The sequence below is a fragment of the Watersipora subatra genome, chromosome 5 (assembly GCF_963576615.1).
Source record: "Watersipora subatra chromosome 5, tzWatSuba1.1, whole genome shotgun sequence".
Taxonomy (NCBI): domain Eukaryota; kingdom Metazoa; phylum Bryozoa; class Gymnolaemata; order Cheilostomatida; family Watersiporidae; genus Watersipora; species Watersipora subatra.
Window position 1 is genome coordinate 59607250 of NC_088712.1, and position 21714 is coordinate 59628963.

The following is a 21714-nucleotide window of genomic DNA, read 5'->3' on the forward strand; positions in this document are numbered from 1 at the left end:
TTGCTGAGAGTACAACTCCAACATACAGTGTACAGCATGAACCAGTCTTTAACCTAACAACATGAAACTGATAGGGTGACGTGTTATTACGAGCATCCTAACATGAGAAGGAAAGTTTATTAGTTTGTGTTAAGTAAATTTGGCAACAATTTTTCATTCTTGAATTGGCACATAATTAAAGCTTTATGAGTATGTAGTAAATCAGATGTTGCAGAGACAGTACTAGTAGTAGTCATTTTTAACTCCTTCCTATTGGTTGAAGTAGTCTATTACAGGTGGATTGCCAAGAACAGATTGTACTTTTGTTATTTATTAGTAATTAAATATATTAAAAGTACAATATATAACAAGCATTACTACGTTATTATCATTGGTTGTTGCACAATCGTTTTCTAACAGGTTAAAGGATTACGCTTTACATACAATTGACTAGTGAATATATAAAAACTGTAATATTTGAGTTTGATTCCAGTGCAAGGCAATCGTTATTCCTAACGCTTTTAGCGTCGCTTCGGACAGAGAGAAACCGTTCTCACTATAGTAGAGATTTGGTATTTAAGGCTTTTATGGACCAGTTTTGTCTATTTTCCTTGATTTCACGATGAGCTGCATTAATTCATCGACAAGAGTACTATGCTTCTTATAAGGAAAGTACAACAACTGTCAATTCATTTGATAACGTACTCATTCGATCATGAAAAATCTATAAGTACACTAAAGAGACTTTTTTGTATAACTGTCATCAGTTCCTTTCTAATAAATCCTTATTTTCTGTCATTTTGTTTGCAACATTTTTGGTCTTGCTTAGATCAATCCTATGACCCACAGTTGATGCTGTTTTAATCTATTTAGTGGTTTATAGTGTTATCAGAAAATGATCCAAGTATAGCAGATCTGGTATAATATTGTAAAGGTTTTGTGCCACCCTTACTTTTCTCCACTAGTACAAGACTCGGTGCATGAGTTTATACATATATTTCTGCTTCGTGCATAAGAGTACAAGAATAATCAAGCACATGCAATGAACAGGCCCAGAACAGTTCTGCTCTCTAACACAAATGTTCAGGCTTATATAGCGGGTAGGTCCCTCTCTCATTCTACTTGGCTGGGCTTGACCCGGCTCGGCTTTGGCTTGGCTCGGCTCGACTCGGCTCGGCTCGGCTCGGCTCGGCTCGGCTCGGCTCTGCTCGGCTTGGCTCTTCTCAGCTCGGCCCAGCTTGGTTTGGCTCTGACTGGCTTAACTGTCACCTCATTATTCTGCCTGACTGAGCACAGCCCGGCTCGGCTCTCAGTGGATCACATTCTACAACAGTATATATTGTATAGCCTTTAGCCATTGACTTCGAAACAAAAGTTTATTTAGTGTAATATATACCTTATTACACTGGAAAATAACAAAGCGTAAAGTTGAGCCATAACTACTTCAGTAAGTTATCAATGCAACAAAACCAGTCTATTGTATTGTTATAAACGAAAGCACACAACTCTTTGTCACTCACTGTCATCCTGCTCTAATTCTCACAGTTGACAATGACTTTCATGTCATACATGAATAATCAAAGCTCTGACAGGCTGCCCTGGTTGTCTTTATGTAATATTATATAGGTTTCCAAAGTGGGTGAGAATAAATTCACACATGACTAATCTAATAAATAGTTTTGTTTACTTGTGGAGAGTGACAGCGCTGCCCCACTGCCTAGGCTTTCCTTACAATGGCCCGAGATTCTCGTAGCTCACGATTAACTGTCTGATCTGCAGCTGCTTAGTAGATTTTATGCAACATGAATTTTTGGGAATTTTAGGCTCTGTTCTAAGTGTGTTCTATATAGTGTAAGTGTATATATATTAGTGTTCTATATAGTGTATAAGCGTGTTTATAGGAGTTGCTTCCACACTGACAAAGTCTGTCTGGTATAAAACAAAATACAGTTGTAGAAGCAGTTTTTTCTCAGTCGCTGATACAAGATTGGTGAAATGCTACATGCTAAGTTTGTTTGTTTTTGACAGCCGTCATTGGCGAAGTGCAACAAGGAATCAATCAATCATATCTGGCAATGTTAATAGACCTGAAAATACATCAAATGGAGTGTATATCGATGATGGATTTTATTGGCTAAGAAAGGTGACCCATTTTGTATAGTTGGTGCTTGAGTTGGTTTGGGTTAAAGTACTTGCAAAATGCATTTTAAATCATAAACAGACTAGAAATCGTTTCAACTTAAACTCTCTTAGTGGAAACACAACTCCAACCTGCTTTAGGCGCGCCTTTACTTTTTAAGCAGTAATTTCTCTGATTTGATTCTGTACTTTAACTGCTTAAGACATTCCAATAAAGACTGTGTTTGCAGGTTGAATATTAATGACTATTGTATAATGCCAGGTGGCAAGGGAGTTCTAAATATTGAAGGCTAAATACTGAACACCTAGTAGCCTACTCAGTATTCAGTACAGAACACTGAGTGGCTGGTACTGAATACTGGCTACTCAGCCCAGAGTGCATAGTACTGAGAACTAAGTACTGACTGCTGGGTACTGAGTACCAGTATTAAGTACCCAGTACTGCTGAGTACTGAGTATTGAGTAATTAGCAGCTAATGTTGGTTGTTAGACAAAAGCATTGATCAATAACAATGACAATAATAAGAAGGCATTACGAATGAAAGAGCTACGCAAGAGTTATGCAGTTGGCAGCTCAGCAAAAATGGACAAAGCGTCAAGGCTCGCTATGTCAGCTAGGTCATTCCTCACTGCAGTTTTTACAATGGCTCTGCAAGTGTTGTCAGGTTGTCAATTAATGTGATGATACTATGACCTGGTGACCTTGCTGGCCTAGATAATAAACAGCTGCTGTCTCTTGTAACATTATACGGTGTATTACGCATAGGGCTGTCAATGCGCGAAACTAGCCCAACGTGTCAGCAACAGCATTACTACGACACAATACTAGTAAGTATTGCCGATTTTTATTGCCTATTTTTATTGCTTATTGCTTTGTGCTCATTGCTTATTGCTAACAGCGTTTAGTTGCAATAGTTTGACAGCAGTGCAAAGGTGTGAGAAAGTTGTGCATAGCGGTAAATGTCTTTACCGCTAATCAGTAAATCTTCGTCACCAATGGATAAACATTTTATATTTACTGCATAACTGTTAGTCTAAAAACTAAAGTGCCACATGCTAATATTTTTTACTTTCCTATCCACCTATGTCTTACTAAAAAGTAATTATATTGGTAATTGCGTAAAGACCTGGGCACACACATTGACATAATCCATAGCTGAAGCGTGGCATAGATATTGTCATCAACAATTCATGAAGTAGAGGATGGTGAAGAGCAGGCGAGGGTATTGTACATTAATCTATTCACTATTGGTTATAGGCATCACTGGCTGTCCATCATTGTGTACTTTTGTTTATAATAGGCGTCACTGGCTGCCCATCCAAAGTTCATTAACCTTAGTACCATGTCAATAGTCATGTTTTTGCAAGCCTTCTTTTGTAGCAGTAACGGTATTGCTCAATTAGAGGCTTGCAACGCTAATTTTTTGAGTAACGCTTCAAAAAGACCAACTACAGCAATATCCCCTTAGTGGTGAATAGCTAAAACACTTTAATTGGTCGGTCACTGTAAGTACACCAGCCTTGTTTAAAACCTCAAGCTACCTTAGGTGGGCCTCATAGTCAAAGTTCTAGAAGCTTTTAAAGCCTACTATCTCCAATACAGAGTTTTCATAGCTGCATATCAAGTGCACCCGGTTACCATGTCCAGAGCAGCTCTGACTTGGTGGTCTGGAATCCCTTACCTGCAAACAACAGGTTGGGGTTCATTTTCTGAAAAGGCTTCCGTTGGTGACAGAAATGGCATCCAACCTATCATTATGGTTTTATCATCACTGGTCTCAGACATGTCCGACCAAGGTCACAGAGCCAACGTTTGTGCGACGATACTCTTAAAAGCACGCTCAGTCTCTGCATGCAGTTAGCAAATCGGAATTGATTTACATGAGATTGTTCATACAACCATTTTTCATGTGCAGGGTATAAGTTTAGGAAGAATACTAATAAAAATTCCAGCAGTATTTCTTTATGGTATGGAGCAGGCAAAACAGCAACTAGGAATAATGTGAATTGAAAGTCAATTATCAGTGTTATCTGATCTTCATTACCATCAAATCTTCCTCCCTCTTTCACACACGACTAGATCAGTTCTCAGAGCTGACACTGTTTTGTTTGTTGAGATAGAGCAGGCCTCAGAAATTTAATTATATGAAATAGACTTGCGGCCAATTTGTACACCGCAATGCGGTAAACACAGGCTACTCATTGATGTAGTTATGGTAACTTTAATACTGCCAGGTAAGTCTCTCATCATTCTTACAAATGCAGTTGAAACTATAGGCAGAATTCTTGCCCTACAATAACAGCCGCATACATTTGAGTTATATGAAGAGTTTGTAGTTGAAAGCATGATCTACTCACTGATGGAGTTGCAACCGTTTAATTTCAGTACCCAAGGTTTAAATTTAGTCTGAGGAAGTTGGTTGTTTTCATCAGCTTTGGTGCTATGACTGCGCTTGCTCGCCAATGTCAGACTAAAATAAACTTCTATCTAATAAGTATGGTGTAAAAAGGTGATAATAATAGACTTCTATCTAATAAGTATAGTGTAAAAAGGTGATAATAATAGACTTCTATCTAATAAGTATGGTGTAAAATGGTGATTATAATAGACTTCTATCTAATAAGTATGGTGTAAAAAGGTAATAATAATAGACTTCTATCTAATAATTATGGTGTAAAAAGGTAATAATAATAGACTTCTATCTAATAATTATGGTGTAAAATGGTGATAATACTGCAAAATATTTACAACATATTGGGTTACTCATGTCACATTTCTGAATACTAGGGTTAGTGACAAGGTCAGACTTGCCATTTATTATTTAAATATTCTTTACAAATTAAGCAAAAGTCAAATTTATAAGTTGAACAGCATCTTTCCCACTTGCTAACAAATTTGCATAAAATAGCTATTAGTAAATTATTTACTATAATAAGAGCTGTGTCCAATCGTCGGTCTGAAGCAGACAGACGGAAGAAAAAAATGTTAGAAAAAAAGGCTTCACCAACCGGGATTTATATCTGGATATAATAATTCCCAGCCAAGCTTTCTACCATCTGCACCACTCAACCACCTTTCCACAACTAAGAATAATTGTGTACATAACTATTACACATAATGATCTCTCACTGCGCACGAGACAGCATGTTAGTACGACTAACAAGAGAGGAGCGTGTAATACGGTGACAAACAGTAGACCAAATAAGAATATTTTTAGCTCTGTAGCTATTGGTGTGACTGAGAAGTAAGCACACAGCTGATGAACTGAATACTAGCTGCATGTATCTTGTAGTAGCTATAGAAGTACCAAAAAAGCAAGTTGACTGTAACACAGTAGTTGGCATAGTAATCTCGCTTTATAGAGTCTAGCTCCAGAATCAGCTGACGAGGTCTCTTAGAGAGACAATTAAGGCGTGGTCACACGAGCACTGAACCGAGCTAAATAACGCAAAACGACGTCGCTCTCAGCTGTAAAAGGTTTGGCCGAAGACATTTCTGGCCGAAACGAACCATTTCGGTACTGCTCGAAATTTCGTGGCCGAACCCTTGCTCTTATTGGCTGGTTAAAATTCTAGAATTCTAGCGAGCACGCGTCACATTTTTCCTTACGTGCGTGTGAGTAAAGTTAAAAAAGAAATGGGACGATACTTCTATTTCGTTAAATAAACAACATGAAGCAATTTACGACAAGGTTCACCCGGACTTGTGATTGTGTTGCATAAATGTAAGATGTTGCACTTAAGTTTTGCATAAATGTAAGAGAATGGTTGTGATTTTCTTTCGTGTAGAATATAAGTAATGTGTCATATTCATCCTGATGAAGTATCGTTGACTGATTTATTTATGTAAAACCACAGTACTATGATAAAGACTGTTTTTGTTATGTACTCAGCATAGAAAAACATTCCATGTTAATAAAAAAATATAATTATGTTGATGGGAAGGGTTGGCAAAATCTTTGTATCGAGTGATTTATTTTGAGCAGCTGAACGATCTTCTGATAAATCTGCTGTGTAATTATAATTTATAATTGTTCCTCAAAGATTTTTGTTTACAATAGAAATGTTTAACTCAAATACATAAAAACTACTAATGAAACCGTGTCCTGTCTCTATACGTATGGTATCTAGGAAGCAATGTGACTTCGGATGCCGTGTGACATGTGCCACGTGTTTATGTCACAAACAAACCTGACAGGTTATAAACTTGTCGGACTTATAGACAAGTCCTTGCTCATCTTAGAACAAGAAATATGATTAGTCAATTTTCTAAGGCTAATTTTTAGAGATAGACTTTGCAGACTGTTTATTCTCGAGAACACAGGCTCATTTGGTCTGATACACGGACAGCTGTAACACTGCATTGATAATCGTATTATTACTGGGCCATGACAGTTCCTCATATTCTGAAGTGAGCTAGTTTAAATTATTGACTCACCTTGATCTGACCTGTTGACTCACCTTCACCTGGCCTGTTGGCTCACCTGGACCTAGCCTGTTGACTCACCTTGACCTAGCCATTTGACTCACCTTGACCTGGCTGTTGACACACCTTGACCTGGCCTGTTGACTCACCTGGACCTAGCCTGTTGACTCACCTTGACCTAGCCATTTGACTCACCTTGACCTGGTTGTTGACACACCTTGACCTGGTCTGTTGACTCACCTTGACTTGGTCTGTTGACTTACCTTGACCTGGCCTGTTGACTCACCTTGATCCACCTGTTGACTTACCTTGACCTGGCCTTTTGACTCACCTTGACCTGGCCTGTTGACTCACCTTGACCTCGCCTTTTGACTCACCGGCATCTCCAAACATACTTAATTGTATATCTAAAGAATGTTTTTTTCTATTATTCTCTTAAACTCTTGTTAGCACAGAATTGCAAGATCTATTCTGCAGTTTTTGTCATGTGTCATAGCAGATATAATACAGAATGCACCACAGATGCCTATATCCAATTTGTTTAACACTTCAACTCACATTCGCGTCTCCTTCATTACCCATTTTTAATGTAAAATAGGATAGCACAACTCTCTAAAACTAAGTTTTTAATTATGGAGTTTGTAGGCCGAACAATACTCTCACACCCTTTGGGCACCAACTAGTGTGTTTATTAATCTAAAAGCAATCTTTAATTTCCTTGTTAGACTACTAGGTGTAGCCACTTAGCACCCCGTGTTGCTCATTTAGTTCCTGACATACATCTACATGTATTTCTTCAATATAGCCGATTATTTTTCAGAGTTCTGTTCTCATCATTCACCATGTGGAGGGGTATGAGACAACTCCTAACTACACGAACTGCCCAACAAACAAGATGTCTGTCAACCCCAGCCATTGTAGCTAATATGCCGCCATGTGACTTTGTGCCAGCCAAGTACACAGGCATGTCTAATGAGCAGATGTCAAAAATCAGGGCTGAAAACATCAACCCTGCCTGTGGTTTGTTCTACAAAAAGCCAGTTTACCTTCAACAAGGTAAGGCTGTGATTGCTAGTCTGTTGAAAACTCTTGATAGAAAATAATTTTTTTTAAATATCTAATGAAGTTTTTGATATTTATTAATATATATCAGAGTTTTCTAGATTTATAATTGCTAAAGTCAAGGTTACTTGGTAACTGATCTGAAACTGTTAAAGTAGGCATATCTCAGCTGATACAACCAGAGTTTGTTAAGGTCAAGAACATGAGTCAAAAGCAATCTCAGAAAAATAACATTGCTTCAGCTAATTTCTGTATTATAGATCTGCTCTTCCCTTTGTAACATTTTCAATCACAGCTGAATTGTCATTAAATATAAAAATACTTTGTCCAATCATGCGCAAGTTTCGGTTGGGCCTAGCCAATCAAAGGCTAGCTCCAATTGGACCAAACCAATCAAACAGCATGCTTCAGTCGAGCTTAGTCAATTAAACACAAGGCTTGGTTAGCAAAACCAAATTGATGTTCAGAGTCATTCAGTCGCAAGTTTTATGTTTTAGTTGGTTTGGCTGCCTTTTCAAACCTGAACCTCCGATATCAAAAGCTCTGCTTCGATTGTCATGTGATCCCAGTTTATTGCACTGTCATTAGCTCTACGCAATAAGTAAAAGCATGTACACAATTTATTATAATTGCTGTATATATTGCCAAAACCAAATAGGTAAATAAAGATGCTCTTTTGTGGAAACTCTTGAGTCAAACTTGTTTTAGTAGATTAAAATGATTGTACAATAAGAACTCACTCTATTACTTACCTATAGTGATTAAATCCAACCAGCCATAAATGTATTTGCTGATAGTAGGCAGTAAAAAGATGTGATTTGATTTTACTACTATAACCGATAAGTTAAGCTCCACTTTTTTGTGTTACTTTTAATGGCAGAACTCAATCTTCGGAATTTCCCAAATTGGTTACCTGATAGCGAAACACCTACGCATGACCTTGTTACTTCCTAAATTATCAATGTCATTGCCATATGCAATTAATGTCTTATCACACTTGATTAATTTTTTGTCTTGAACAAGGGTAGTCATAACGGCGTCTCACTGCCACTGTAAGAACTCGGGTCATAGACTATTTGGCAGTTGTGTAATGATCCTGATGCATTTTTACCATTTTAGCTGTGATATCAGTCGTAGGAGCTGTGTGTTTAGCACTTGTTAGGCAACTGACCAACTATTGCAAAATTTAGTCTAAACAACATCACCAAACAGTTAACACTATGAATCTCTATGTGATGTAAACTTCACAGCATCAGTAAAAATACTTTCACTCACCACTTCTACATTATGGCAGCACGCAAGACCTTTGCTATCACTAACATGCCATAATGGATATTTGCTGACAGGGCACATGCAGTATCTGTATGATACAGATGGTAACAGGTATCTTGACTTGATAGCTGGCATTGCCACTGTAATTGCTGGCCACTGTCATCCTAAAGTGAACAAGGTAGGCATATGTTCCTCATTTATACTGCGGTGTCTAGCTGTACATTCGTATATTTAAACTTCTCACTAAACTAATTTACTTATTAGCTCTTTCGTGTTTTACCTCTTTCTATATGCTACTAACTGTTACTAACCATTGCTAACCCTTATTAACTGCTACTAACTGTTATAAACTGTTACTAACTGTTAATAGCTATATATTTTGCATTACTTATTCAAATTTTCGTTTCTTGTTAAAATTGTACGTTCATGTTTGTTTGTATCTATGTTTCTGAGGGTTTTTATTAGTTCATATGCTTGCTTAGCGTTGCTACGTATTTTATACATTAAAGGTTTGTGTAGCACCGGTTTTAATGAAAGGCTGACATTTTTTTTCAGGTTTTTTGTGCAATTAGAAAAATTACTTTAAAATTAAAATCAGAACAAGATGTTAGAATTTTAGTTTTGATTGAATTTATGCTCTGCCTACTAATGGACAACTACAAGTAAATGCTAAAGAGTAGCAACAAATTCTAACAATTGCTTACAAGTACTTGCAGGCGCAAATGCTATCAAATACTAACACCGCTCTAAGATGTATTAACAATTGCTAGCAAGTACTAACAGATGAAATGATAGAATGTCATTGACCTTGTTGTCTGCCATTTTCTGTCCATCATGTTTGTTTCATCATGCCATTCCTAGCTAAATTTACCGCAGCGTTTATACCCACAGTAATTATTGAGGTAGCCAATGACTAGTAGATAGATACAATTTGATTAGCTTGTAGGATGCAGGGCAGTATCCACCTGCTTGAAAATGGTACTGCAGGGAGAGTCTAAGAGAAGTGCCGAGCGCCCTCTCTCGGTGGGGAGAAGGGGGTTCGGGGGTTCTCCCCCGGAAATTTTTTAGTATAACTAGTCAAAATGGTGCAAATCTAGCACACTTGGCTCCTGATGGGGCACATGTTCTAACAGCAAATTTGGCATTATAATCCAGTTTTCTAAATATAAAACTGTTTATTGAGATTGTCTTTAACAACGCTTATTAAAAATATAATGTGAATGAGAACTGCTAAAGGGGTTGGCCACAGCTAGCATGAGGTAGAGTTATCACCGGGTACAATGCTGAATGGTATAGGAGATGAGTAGTCTCCTATGGAAAATTCAATTAAATAATATTGTAGAGTTAAAAAGTAAAATTAATAGAGCACCATGTTAAAAATAATGCACTTATACTATAGTCTTTAATACTGAGCAAGTAGTAGTAGATTTAAGTTTGAGCTATGCATGTTACATGCATAGCTCAAACTTAAATTTATTTCTAAGAACAAAATTTTTTGTACATAAGCATTCATTTACATATCTACTACTACAAAAAATACAACCATGTACAATTGTCTCCGTAAGAAATGCTTGGAAGCATTCCTTTCGGTAGGGTCCGACGCTATAACGTTGCCGTGCGAGCTACCATAACGATCGTTTTTCTCTGTATATTCCAAGTATAATAAAAGTCTAAAAAGTTTACATCACTTCTATCATCTGAATTATTGTTATTCTAATCACACCAAAAATCATTTACGATCGGATGTTCAAATAATATTTTATTTTACTGTTTTGAAAGTCAAGCCGATGTTGACTGGTATTTCCAGCTTTTATTCTTTTCCAAGGAGGCGCGATTTCTTTAGCACGAAGCAACGCCTTTCGGATAATCGTTTCATATTGGAATTTATCGACTAATAACTTGTTGATGATATTTAAAACTTACTAGCATTCATATCCTTTGTTTAACGTTACGAGACGGCAGCTTTATAAACGTCTGCAGAAAGCGACATAAGTGCCGTTTCCTCACGCAACCGATAAACGACATTTTGGTCATTTCCCCAGCCAAAGTGTTAAAATCAAGCAAAAATGACGTGAATTCCAGAATTTTGAGCCTCAAAAAATGGTACTGCCATGGCAGTAGCTGCAGTATATGAGGATACGGCCCTGGTAGGATGCATAGGTTTTCTAAGGAAAGAGAGCACAACCCTTGTTCAGTCCATAACATTGCTGAACTTCTTATGCCGATGATACTAGGGAAGGATTAGTGTGCAATTAAGGTATTTATAGGTTTTGAAGCTATCAACAAATTTATTTCAGGTAGTGAAGAGACAAATGGACAGGCTGTGGCACACATCTAACATCTACTACCACCCTGCGATGCACGAGTACGCAGAAAAACTTGTAGCAAAGTTTCCAGACCCACTAAAGGTAATTTCCTCATGAACAACTCTTTTGTGAAAAAAGGCATAGTTATGATTTATAGTATCTGATTTCTAAATTGCTTCAGCTCAACTCAATCAAGAATAATAACTGCTGCTATTAATTTAAAAAATTTTAATTAAAACATTTATATGCATATACATCTATATATGATGTAAAGGATTTTTATTGGGCATTCTAAAATAGTTACTTTTGCTAAAATTAATGTATTATCTTATTTGACTGCTGAGCCACTAGAGGCAAAAATACGCAAAAGATTGTTAGCCAGAAAAGCATAAGAGTTTGATTATATTAGCAGTGACAATCTCTCTAAAAAATAAACCCCCATCAGCTATCAAAGTTGTGGGTTTGTTTAGGCGGATTTTGCTTGAAAGCCCCTCAGCCTTTGAAAAAATAATCATCTATAGCTTTGTCATTTGCCACCTGTTATGGATCACTTTTCATCAGTCAGCTATCACCTGCTACTTGCCATGTTTGACATAACCTATGTTGCTATGTTTGTTATGTATTATATGACAGTTGTCACTTCTCCCTTTCTTCTTGCCACTGGCCGTCAATTGTCACTTGTCACCTTTCATGCACCAGTTTTCACCTGCCAATTTTTTCTATTTTAATTTAGGTAGTGTTTTTTACAAACTCTGGCTCAGAAGCAAACGATCTGGGGTTGTTTATGGCTCGTCTGTACACTGGGTGTATGGATACGATGGTGCTTAGAGGAGGTTACCACGGAGGCAGCCCAACAACTATGGGGATGACTGCTCTAGGCTCTTGGTATTACAACTACCCGTCAGCCACCTCTATTCACAAGGTTGGTGACTGAAAAGCAGTACAGGTCTCCCAAAAAAGAAGGATTATTTTTGAAGATGGTTGATTCATCATGTTTGTAGTTATGTATCTAATGATGTGAGCCTACAGAGAGTAACTCATTGGGCGATTTACCACATTCGCAAGTAAAAGTGAGGGCACATTAGCATTCATTTTTAACGATTAACTTACACAAAAAGTTAGTAGTTTTAGTCAGAGAGTATTGGCACTTTATTATCATCTGCAATTGTTTTTTATGTTTGATGCAATCTGACTACTATAGGATGTTTCGAAATTAAAATCAACAAAACTTGATCCCAGTTACAACGCTCAGAAAAAAATATGTTTAAAATGCCATCACTAATTGGTATCATTGTGATAGTTAATATCAGCTACTGCATTCAAGTTGCAGGATTACGTGTCAGTATTCTGTCAGTCTCTTTGCAACTGTAGACATCAAAATCAAATTTTCACTTTTCACTTTTTTCGATTTTTATCTTGAAACATCCTGGCAATCAGATCACCTCAAACATCAAAAACAATCGCAAATGATGAAAAATACTGATAATTTCTGATGAAATCAATTAAAATTTTGTTTAAGTTCATCTTTGAGTAAACTCTACTAGCAACATTGTTATTAGAGAAAGTTATAACACATATGTATTGTATAAAAATATAATTAGGAGTTGATAATTTAATATTGAAATAATTACAAACAGCTGTAATAAACATACAGTCAAACATGGATAACTCGTCCACGGATAGCTCGAACACATGGTTAATTCGAACATTTCCTTTGGTCCGTTCCCACGTAATGATAAATTGCTATAGATAACTCGAACTCAACACTGTTAATTCGAACTGTTTTTTTGCCCAACGGCTACCGAAACGGTAGTTATCGCTTTAGAAAATCACTTTATTCAAAGCCATAGAGGTAAACTTCATCTTTTCGTAATTCATAAGCGTCGTTATTACCACCATCGACAAAATATTTTTGTCAACGACTTTTCTAAAAGTTTGGTGAAATTTGATTTATACTGCGCAAGGATTTTCGCCACGCACATACAAAACAAAAATCGTATGTTGTTTTGTATGTGCGTGGCAAAAATCCTTGAGTGCGTGACCCGGCTAGCCCGTGATGAATAGTTTTCCGGCGTTGATTCCGTGTTGAATCAACGTCGGAATGTTGAATGTTTAAAACGTCTTAAAAATGTTGTAATTAAACGTATACGTTGTCTGAGCTACCAAAAAACTATTCATCGTTTAACCTAAACACAGAATACGTGTGTACATTCAATAAGTATCTATTAAAAAAGCGTGAGTGATATAGAATGTACCGTAAAACCTCGTAAAACTTCTAATTGAACTGCCTCGGAGTGTTGCTCTTAACGAATCCCAGGTAAAGTAAGGTAATCTGCATAAACTTCAAGAAAAAACGGCAAAATTGATCGTGGGTAAAACCCCCAAAAGAAAAAAATGTCTTTTCTTTTGAGCATTTCAACAACGATCAAGTTTTGCCAATGTCAATCTGAAAAACGTCCTGGCAATAACATCACCTCAAACAACAAACCAATCTCAAGTGATAAAAAAATCTCTATACGTTTTCATGAAAACGTTTTAAACTTTACATTAGAAGCATTTAATTTGAAACAAGCCATTTGTGCTTTTGATTTATATTATAGTTTGTATATGTACATGTATCTACAAATAAATAAGTAAATATATGGACTTGTGACAGTGCTCTGATAACTTGAACGCTCTGATAATTCGAACACTTTTGCTCGGTCCCTTGAAGTTCGAGTTATCCATGTTTGGCTGTATTTGTCATAAATTTGGCCTTGCAACAGGTTCTTGTGAATAGCAAGGGAATCAAAAAGCTAGTCAGTTGAAAATTTGTTAGCTTGTGGTCTACCAGTTCTGCTCTTAGTCTCAAATATCATTAGGGTAAGCGCAAAACTTTTAGGATCTTGATCTCTGCTACTGAGTCTGTTTTGACTTACTTGTTATATATTTCCACTTCGCATTGTTTCTGTTTTTCTATGGTTTCTAATGACTTCCAATTTTTAAAATCGACCTCCTGCTTTTCTCATTTGGCACTTCTCTATAAATGCTCCTTCTCACATGTCACTTGACCCTAAGTAATGTTACACGTAAATGACCATTTATGCAGAACCTGGTTCTTCACCTTTGAGACTTGTTGCTTTTTGCATCATGACATGTAGTGCAGAAATGGCTAGTGACATAATTCTGGAGTGGTTTGCTGTGCTTTCGTAGTTTGGGCTGTATTCTGCTCGAGTTCATAGTGCGTTGATCAAAAAATTTCATTTCCTCCAGTTTTTCAGTTGCATCAATAAAAGTACGAGTGCAATTTTATCTTTTAAGCAGACAAGTTGCTCATGGACCGGAGAAAACATGTGGTGCATTTTGTTAAATTAAATAAGTGTTCAAGTATATGGTAGAACACTTGTCGGTGATGTTGATAGATACGAAACGCTGACCCATACGGTGGCATGTGGGGAGGAAAAGCTTGTAGAGACTCTCTCGTACAACCAGACAGAGACTGCAGCTGCCAACCAGGGAAGTGTGAGGCATCAGAGCGTTACTTAGAGGAAGTCAATGATGTACTGACCTTCTGCTCTCCAGAGAACAAGATGGGTCTCTTCGCACATGAGTCTATTCAGGTAGAAACTCCTAGCTTACTCAATAATGTATTCAACTGTCTCACTAAAAGGAAAAGATATATTCCGGTCAAACATGTGTTTTGGTCAACAGGTGTAGCAACACCTGGATGAATCTGTGTAAGGCCGATGATTCCAAATGATTGATGACCAAACCTAATGGTTCCAAAGGGTCCCAAAAGGATACATGTAGTAGAGTGATGTTGTGCGACACCTTATTTCTACATATGAAGCAACAGAAAATTATTTCTTTTTTAAAGCATCATACAAGTATTTCTCTTCCAAGAGTGACACAACTGTTTCCATGATAGCAGTGCAGCACCATATGAGGGTGTGTCACTGTGCTACCACTGTATAGAGACTTAAGCCTGGTTCCCATATCGACTGCGGGACCCCAACAATAATCTCGCACAGCAAAACGCTTGTTGCGCTAGGCTTGGCAGCTTAGGTTCACATAAGAGTGCGTCGTTGATGGTCGTTTAAAAATGGCTGTTAGCCATGTTGTTTCGAAAGTGCTGACTTTCATCTGAACAGTGCACTTCGAGAAGGTTTCGCCTGCGGCTATTTGCAAAAGTTGAACAGCGCTGAACTCTTGCATTGAATGACGGCAACTACCGGCACATATTTTTCCTTTCACCGCCGATAGCCTTGCGATTTTATATCTGGTGCTTGTGAAGTTTTTGGGAACCAGGCTTTTCTAAATATTTCAAAATAATTTGAGTTTCAATAAAAAATTCAAAGTTCTTGTGCCTTTGATGTCGAACATAAATTTGGGACTCAATCACTTCAAAGATTAGCAAAAGAAGTCAGCGACCCTGCTTGGCTGCCAATTGATGACTTCACTCGCTGTCTGTAGTGTTTATCTGTTGTATGCAGAAGTACTTGTTGAGGTTTAACAAATACTGGACTTATTTGTGTTTTGCTCAGTGTATCATTTTATTAAATTAAAGCTCACAAGCTATTTTTATAATTTTATATTTAAATGGGGCGTTTATTAGAAATTTACCTCACTCTAATTTTCACCTTCACTTCATGGTTTCCAGTAATGTGAATATGCTTAAAACAGTAACTTTTCTAACCTTGGAACAAATTTAAATTATTTGTATTATTTGTAATGAAAGAAGTCATTTTAAAATTAGAACAAATTGCCTTTTACACAGACTTCTGGAATAGATTATGTTGAAACTGTGGTCGTACTTTATATACTGGGGTCGATTTTCTGCTAAGCACAAAATGCGCTAAGAGCAGGTTCTTCCACATGTATGTACATCCGTAGGTACACCTGCATGTACACCTGTATGTACACCTGCATGTACACCTGTATGTACATCTGTATGTACACCTGCATGTACACCTGTATGTACATTAGTGTTTGGTAATACTTTTTGAACCTCTTTTGAGTATGAAATGGTCTCAAACGTACCAGAAGTTTTTAAAAGTTTCTTTGCAAATGTGGGCTATACATAGCTATCAAAGTTGCTCAGATCAGAGTTGATAAAAGTTGATCAAATTTGTTCAGGTAAATGAGCGAATATGAAGTCTGCATTTGCAGGAAGACCGACAGATAGCATATCAACTATAGCAACTAGTGATGTTATAACCAGGACCAAGTTTGATGGATTTCAGTCTTGAAGCATCCTGGCGGTCAGATCACATCAAACATCTAAAATAATTACAAGTGATATTAAAATATCGATGCTTTATGATAAAATCTACTAAAATTTTCTGTAAGCTTATCTTTAAAGACAATCGCCCTCAATGAACGCATTCATAGATTGCTATTGTGGAAGCGATGTAGGAATTTGCCCTTGAAATCAACGCTTGTGCTGCGGGCTATCAGATTAAAAGTGAAATAACTCTCAGGCAACAACAGGCTTACCGTTAGTAAATCAGAAGTGCTCTGAAAAGTAGTGCTTTTGCAGGGAAACTCAGGAGCAGTGCAGTTTCCAAAGGGTTTTATAAAGGAGGCATATGCAGCAGTGAGAGCAAAAGGCGGTGTTTGTCTGGCTGATGAAGTACAGACAGGTTTTGGTAGAACAGGAGAGCATTACTGGGGATTTCAAGGAACTGACGCTGTTCCTGATATTGTCAGCATGGCCAAAGGTAACTTAATAATAATATTATAACTGAGCTTTAAGATTTATAACAAATACTCTAATAGTTAACACTTAATGGTGGCATGATTCTTCAAAGGTATTATTGTTTGTTGAACAGTTTTAGTCCTAATTATAAAATCACAATTTCTGCAAACTAGGCTTCAAGCCTTATTAAGTAAATTTGTCAGGTAGAATAAATTCAACAGATAATCATAAGCAGCGTGTAGACATGACCTTTGACCAATCAATGGTCAGCTGAGTTTACAGACAAACCTAGACAGCTGAGTTTACAGACAAACCTAGACATTCCAAGAGAGTTAACTTCAATATATACCTTGTATGTTGAAACCTTCATAATAGTGGAACAGATATTTTACTAAAAACAATGAAACTTGTTTAATTTGCTCCGCAGCCTTTAATTAGCTGCAACTCTCTATTAAATCAATAATAATGTTAACGATGGATACCATCGTTGTTTTTTTACGTCATCAAGTCGTTTGCACATGCGCTAGTTCACGAAAACGCCGCCATTTTTGTAGAAAATGATCGTTTTCCTTTGATTTATTAGTACTTTTAAGTGTTGTTTTGATACTATAATAAAAAATTGCAAACAAAAACATCGTTTTCAAATTATCATTGCAAAAGCTTCGTGTTTTTAACGATAAAATTGTCTATAAAGATGACCGACAACGTTAAAATGACGTCACGAAAAAACGAAGGATAGTAAATAGTAAATACTATGGCTAATAGTGCATAGCTACAAAACTAATGTATTATATAATCTGAATATAAAGTATAAATGTAAAAAACCAAATTATATATATATAAACCTAATTAATAAAGCGATCATGAATAAAAATATGCTTTTACCAATTCAATATCTTGGAGACACAACGCTAAGTGTAGCCTCAGTGAGGTGTAATTTCAGAGGTAGGGGCGGTGACAAAGATGCATGAAGTATTCTGCTTTAAACTAGATCAGGTGAAGTTATAAATACAGTAATGTAGCTTGTAATTGCTATTATATATATAGAATTGTTCATAATTTATTTTCAACTTTTACTAGCTTTTTTCTTTACGTAAGAAATGGCAATGGGTTAAAAAGCTTAAAAAGTATTTGCTCTAGTTTTATATGGTTGAAAAATTTAAGGTTCAGCTGCAAATTTAGTACCAGTAAGCACAATAATAGATTATTACTTTGTGTTACATTTTTTTTATTTTATTTCAATAGAACAATGCAGTCCACTGATATTGTTTTCACTTTTTATTTAACTGTACTGCAGTTCTGTTTTCTCTCATGTGAATGCAATGAAGTTGTGCTCTCTTACATTTAGTTGTCTCTTTAGTTGTAAAGATGATCTATCCCATTTAGTTGTAGTGAAGTTGTGTCCTCTTTTATTTGGTTGTAGTGAGGATGTGTTCTTTTTTAACAGGAATAGGAAATGGGTTTCCACTGGCTGCTGTAGTAACAACCAAAGAAATTGCTTCTGTTATGCGTAGGTCTAGGCATTTCAATACTTTTGGAGGAAACCCACTGGCAAGTACGGTTGGTTCTGCCGTTCTAGACGTCATTGATGAAGAGAAATTACAAGAGGTTTGTGTTTTTAAATCAGATCAATGCTTTCACTTCTTTCCTGCAAACAACATCATTCCGTGGTCATCCAAAGTAATTAATAGGTATATTGATGTTAACTTTTGTAAAACAATGAAGGCAATTGATGTTTGACAGAGGTCAATGCAAGTTTTGTTATCACCAGACATACATGTAGAATATAATAGCGAGCATAGCTCTGGTTGTATCTAATCAACATGAACTATTGATGTAAATCTATTAACAAGCTTAAGATCAGCTCAAATACACAGCTTTCAGTGATGTAGTGCTTCTATAGCCCACAGAACTCTACAGCCAAAAACCAAATTTGTCTGAGTTTACCAAAGAGAAAAACTTAATAACAGCTAAAAATTATACAATAAGCAATACGAAAAGTAGCCAATGATCTTCAACAAGTTGCTGCTGCATCATTGACTGATTTTGGCAATCTTCCAATGTCGATGTTTAATAGAGGTTTGTTAATTCAGTGCAAGTTTTATTACCATCAGACATATAATAAAGTATAGTGAGGACAGCTTTGGTTGTATCTAATCAACATGAACTATTGCTGTAAATCTATTGAAAAGCTTAAGATCAACTTAAATAACAGCTGTCAGTGATCTAGTGCTTCTATAATCCACCAAGACTTTACACCCACAAACTAAACTTATTTTAGTTTATCAAAGGTAAAACTTGGTATAAAACTTAAACAGTAAGCAAAGCAAAAAGTAGCCAATGATCGTTAACAAATCGCTGTTGCATCATTGACAGATTTTGGCAATCTCCCAATGTCAATGACTGCAAACCGCAATAATAAAAACAACTTCATTTGAATACATATTTTAGAAAGATATTAGTCTATTATTGTTAAAAAATAATTTATTTAACAAACAAATCTAGATTATTGACTTGATACAAATCAGCATTTGGACCAACAATATAAAAAGTCGTATAATCATAGAACTGTTTGTTATTGTTCAGTATTGGCTGACATTTGACTTTGAAGCTGATCTTGATGTCTAGTGAGTTGGCAATTTGCGTTTGACTTTTAAAATCATCCCATACATATCTCAGTGGTTGTCGTTACTTTCAGAATGCCCAAGAAGTAGGATCATTTATTTTGCTTGAATTAGCAAAATTGAGGGATGAATTTGAGATTGTCGGTGATGTACGAGGTAAAGGGCTTATGTTGGGACTACAGCTGGTCGCTGATAAGGTGAGGTTACACTTTAAATTTTGACTGGAAGCTTAAGACAGGTTATGATAGAAAGAGAGTCACATCACATAAATAAAAATATACATGTAGATAGGTAATTGCTAAGTCCATAAAAGATATCTGCTTTAAAAGTTGACGGTACTTTTGTGTTTTCACTGATTAGATGCCTATATCTCTCTTGCAGTCGGTCGTTTCGACAATGCCTGTCTTACGGTTTAGGCGTTATCGCTAACTTCCATGCACCTTTGTTTACCACCTTTTCTTTCCACCTGTTTGTGTCTACATGTAGTTCCCTCAACTTCATGTTACTCTTAGCTACATCTTTCTACCTCAGGCTGGGTCTGCCCTGGTTCCTCTTTCCTTCGTAGATTTGCCAATATAATGGTTATTTTGGCAACCGCTAATGACTGAGCATATGTCTCAGCCATCTTACCCCATATTCTAAATGGCTGTATATAAATATATAAAAGAGACATTTTAGCTAACTGGTGTTTGCCAGCTGAACCTCCAACTTTTAAAGTTACAACCGTTCTATAAAGGTACACTCGACAAATTGTTGGAAGAATACATATCGCGGAATATGCTGTACAATCTCTACCTACTACTGTACATGTATATAGTGTCCACTTTTTCTATAATCCTATCGATTCTTTCACCTCCCCCTACTTTATAGACTTTGCAAGTTAAGTGTTGTGCAATGCTATAATTCAGATATTAAAAAACAAGTAGCCAAAGCTCCAGAGCAGCATTCTAGAAAATTCTAATCTCACAACTGCTAATTCTCACGAATGTAATTTTAAAACAGGAAAGCATTGTTTCTTTTGCTTAGTCAGTATTTTTTTAGACGTATTGTTTAGACGTAGCGCAAACTCCTTAGGCGTGCTTTAACAAAAACCTTTATTCTCTCACTCAATTTTGTGTGATTTCAAAATGCTATGAGAATCTAATATTTATATAATGTTATGTAAGAATATCGAGACTGTTTTCCTTATGCCACTAAATCCTTATTTAATTAAATATACATACAAATACAAGTTTTTACATATATAATACATGTATGTGAAAATTCATTTTTTGGTAATGTTATATAAGGTTATCAATGCTCTTGTCCTTATAATCTCTTCCTACTTTATAGATTTTACTTCATGTTCCATAACCATTCCTCATATGTGTAGATGTTACCCCGACTAAATTGTTATTATTACAAAGTTTTTTTGGACTTTAGAAAACGAGGAAGGCACTTCCTACAGAAGATTGTCTTGATATATTTGAGGACCTCAAAGACATGAGAGTTCTTACTGGTAGGTTATTTCTCTACTTGCAGACGCAACAATCTTGACAAAAATATTTAATCTTGGCAAAAATCAACTTTAGACTATATTCCTAAGAGCAGTTAATTTACAACCGTTAGAGTATATTTTACGAGCGCTGTGAAACGCCGTGTATGTAAATTAATATATTTTGTGAAAATGCAATGACAACATAAGCATAATTATTTTGAACATATCTTTCTAGCTCTTGGAGGTCATAGAACCAACGTGCTGCGAGTGAAACCACCAATGTGCATCACTAAAGCAGATGGTGAATATGCAGTCGCCTGCTTCAAGAAAGCCTTTCAAAATCACTTGGACAGAAAAGCTTCAAGATTGTAATAGAAAAAAAAGACCCAACTGTACGGACATATAAAATAAAATGAACGCGATCACACAAACAACCATATAATTTTTGAAAAAGGATAACTATTGTTTTAAAGATGGAATTTGTTATTAAGTTAATTTTAAGGTTATGATTTAGTTTACTTAATTAAACAATCTGTATGTTAGTCTTTGTCATGTTAGCTGAATCCGTGTATTGCTTTACTATGCGTTTGGTTTTATACCATTTAAAGTATATATATCATCTATAAATATTTTACCAACATACGCAATTTTACTTGCCTTTTGTCATGTATCCAGTTATAAAACATTCTGTATATATATCCAGTTATAAAACAAACATATATATATCACTTTTAAATATAATAAATAGTATT

At 36.1% G+C, this 21714-nt stretch overlaps 1 protein-coding gene across 1 annotated transcript; it reads left to right on the forward strand.

The window, feature by feature from the left end:
• The first annotated feature begins 2861 nt into the window (after positions 1–2861).
• LOC137396159 (alanine--glyoxylate aminotransferase 2, mitochondrial-like) lies at positions 2862–21714 on the forward strand. The gene is made up of 11 exons (XM_068082312.1): positions 2862–2946; positions 7365–7600; positions 8953–9056; positions 11176–11286; positions 11918–12106; positions 14586–14783; positions 16703–16883; positions 18309–18469; positions 19560–19682; positions 20908–20983; positions 21198–21714. The coding sequence occupies exons 2-11, from the start codon at positions 7387–7389 to the stop codon at positions 21332–21334; spliced, it is 1494 nt and encodes a 497-aa protein (XP_067938413.1). The 5' UTR covers positions 2862–2946; positions 7365–7386; the 3' UTR covers positions 21335–21714.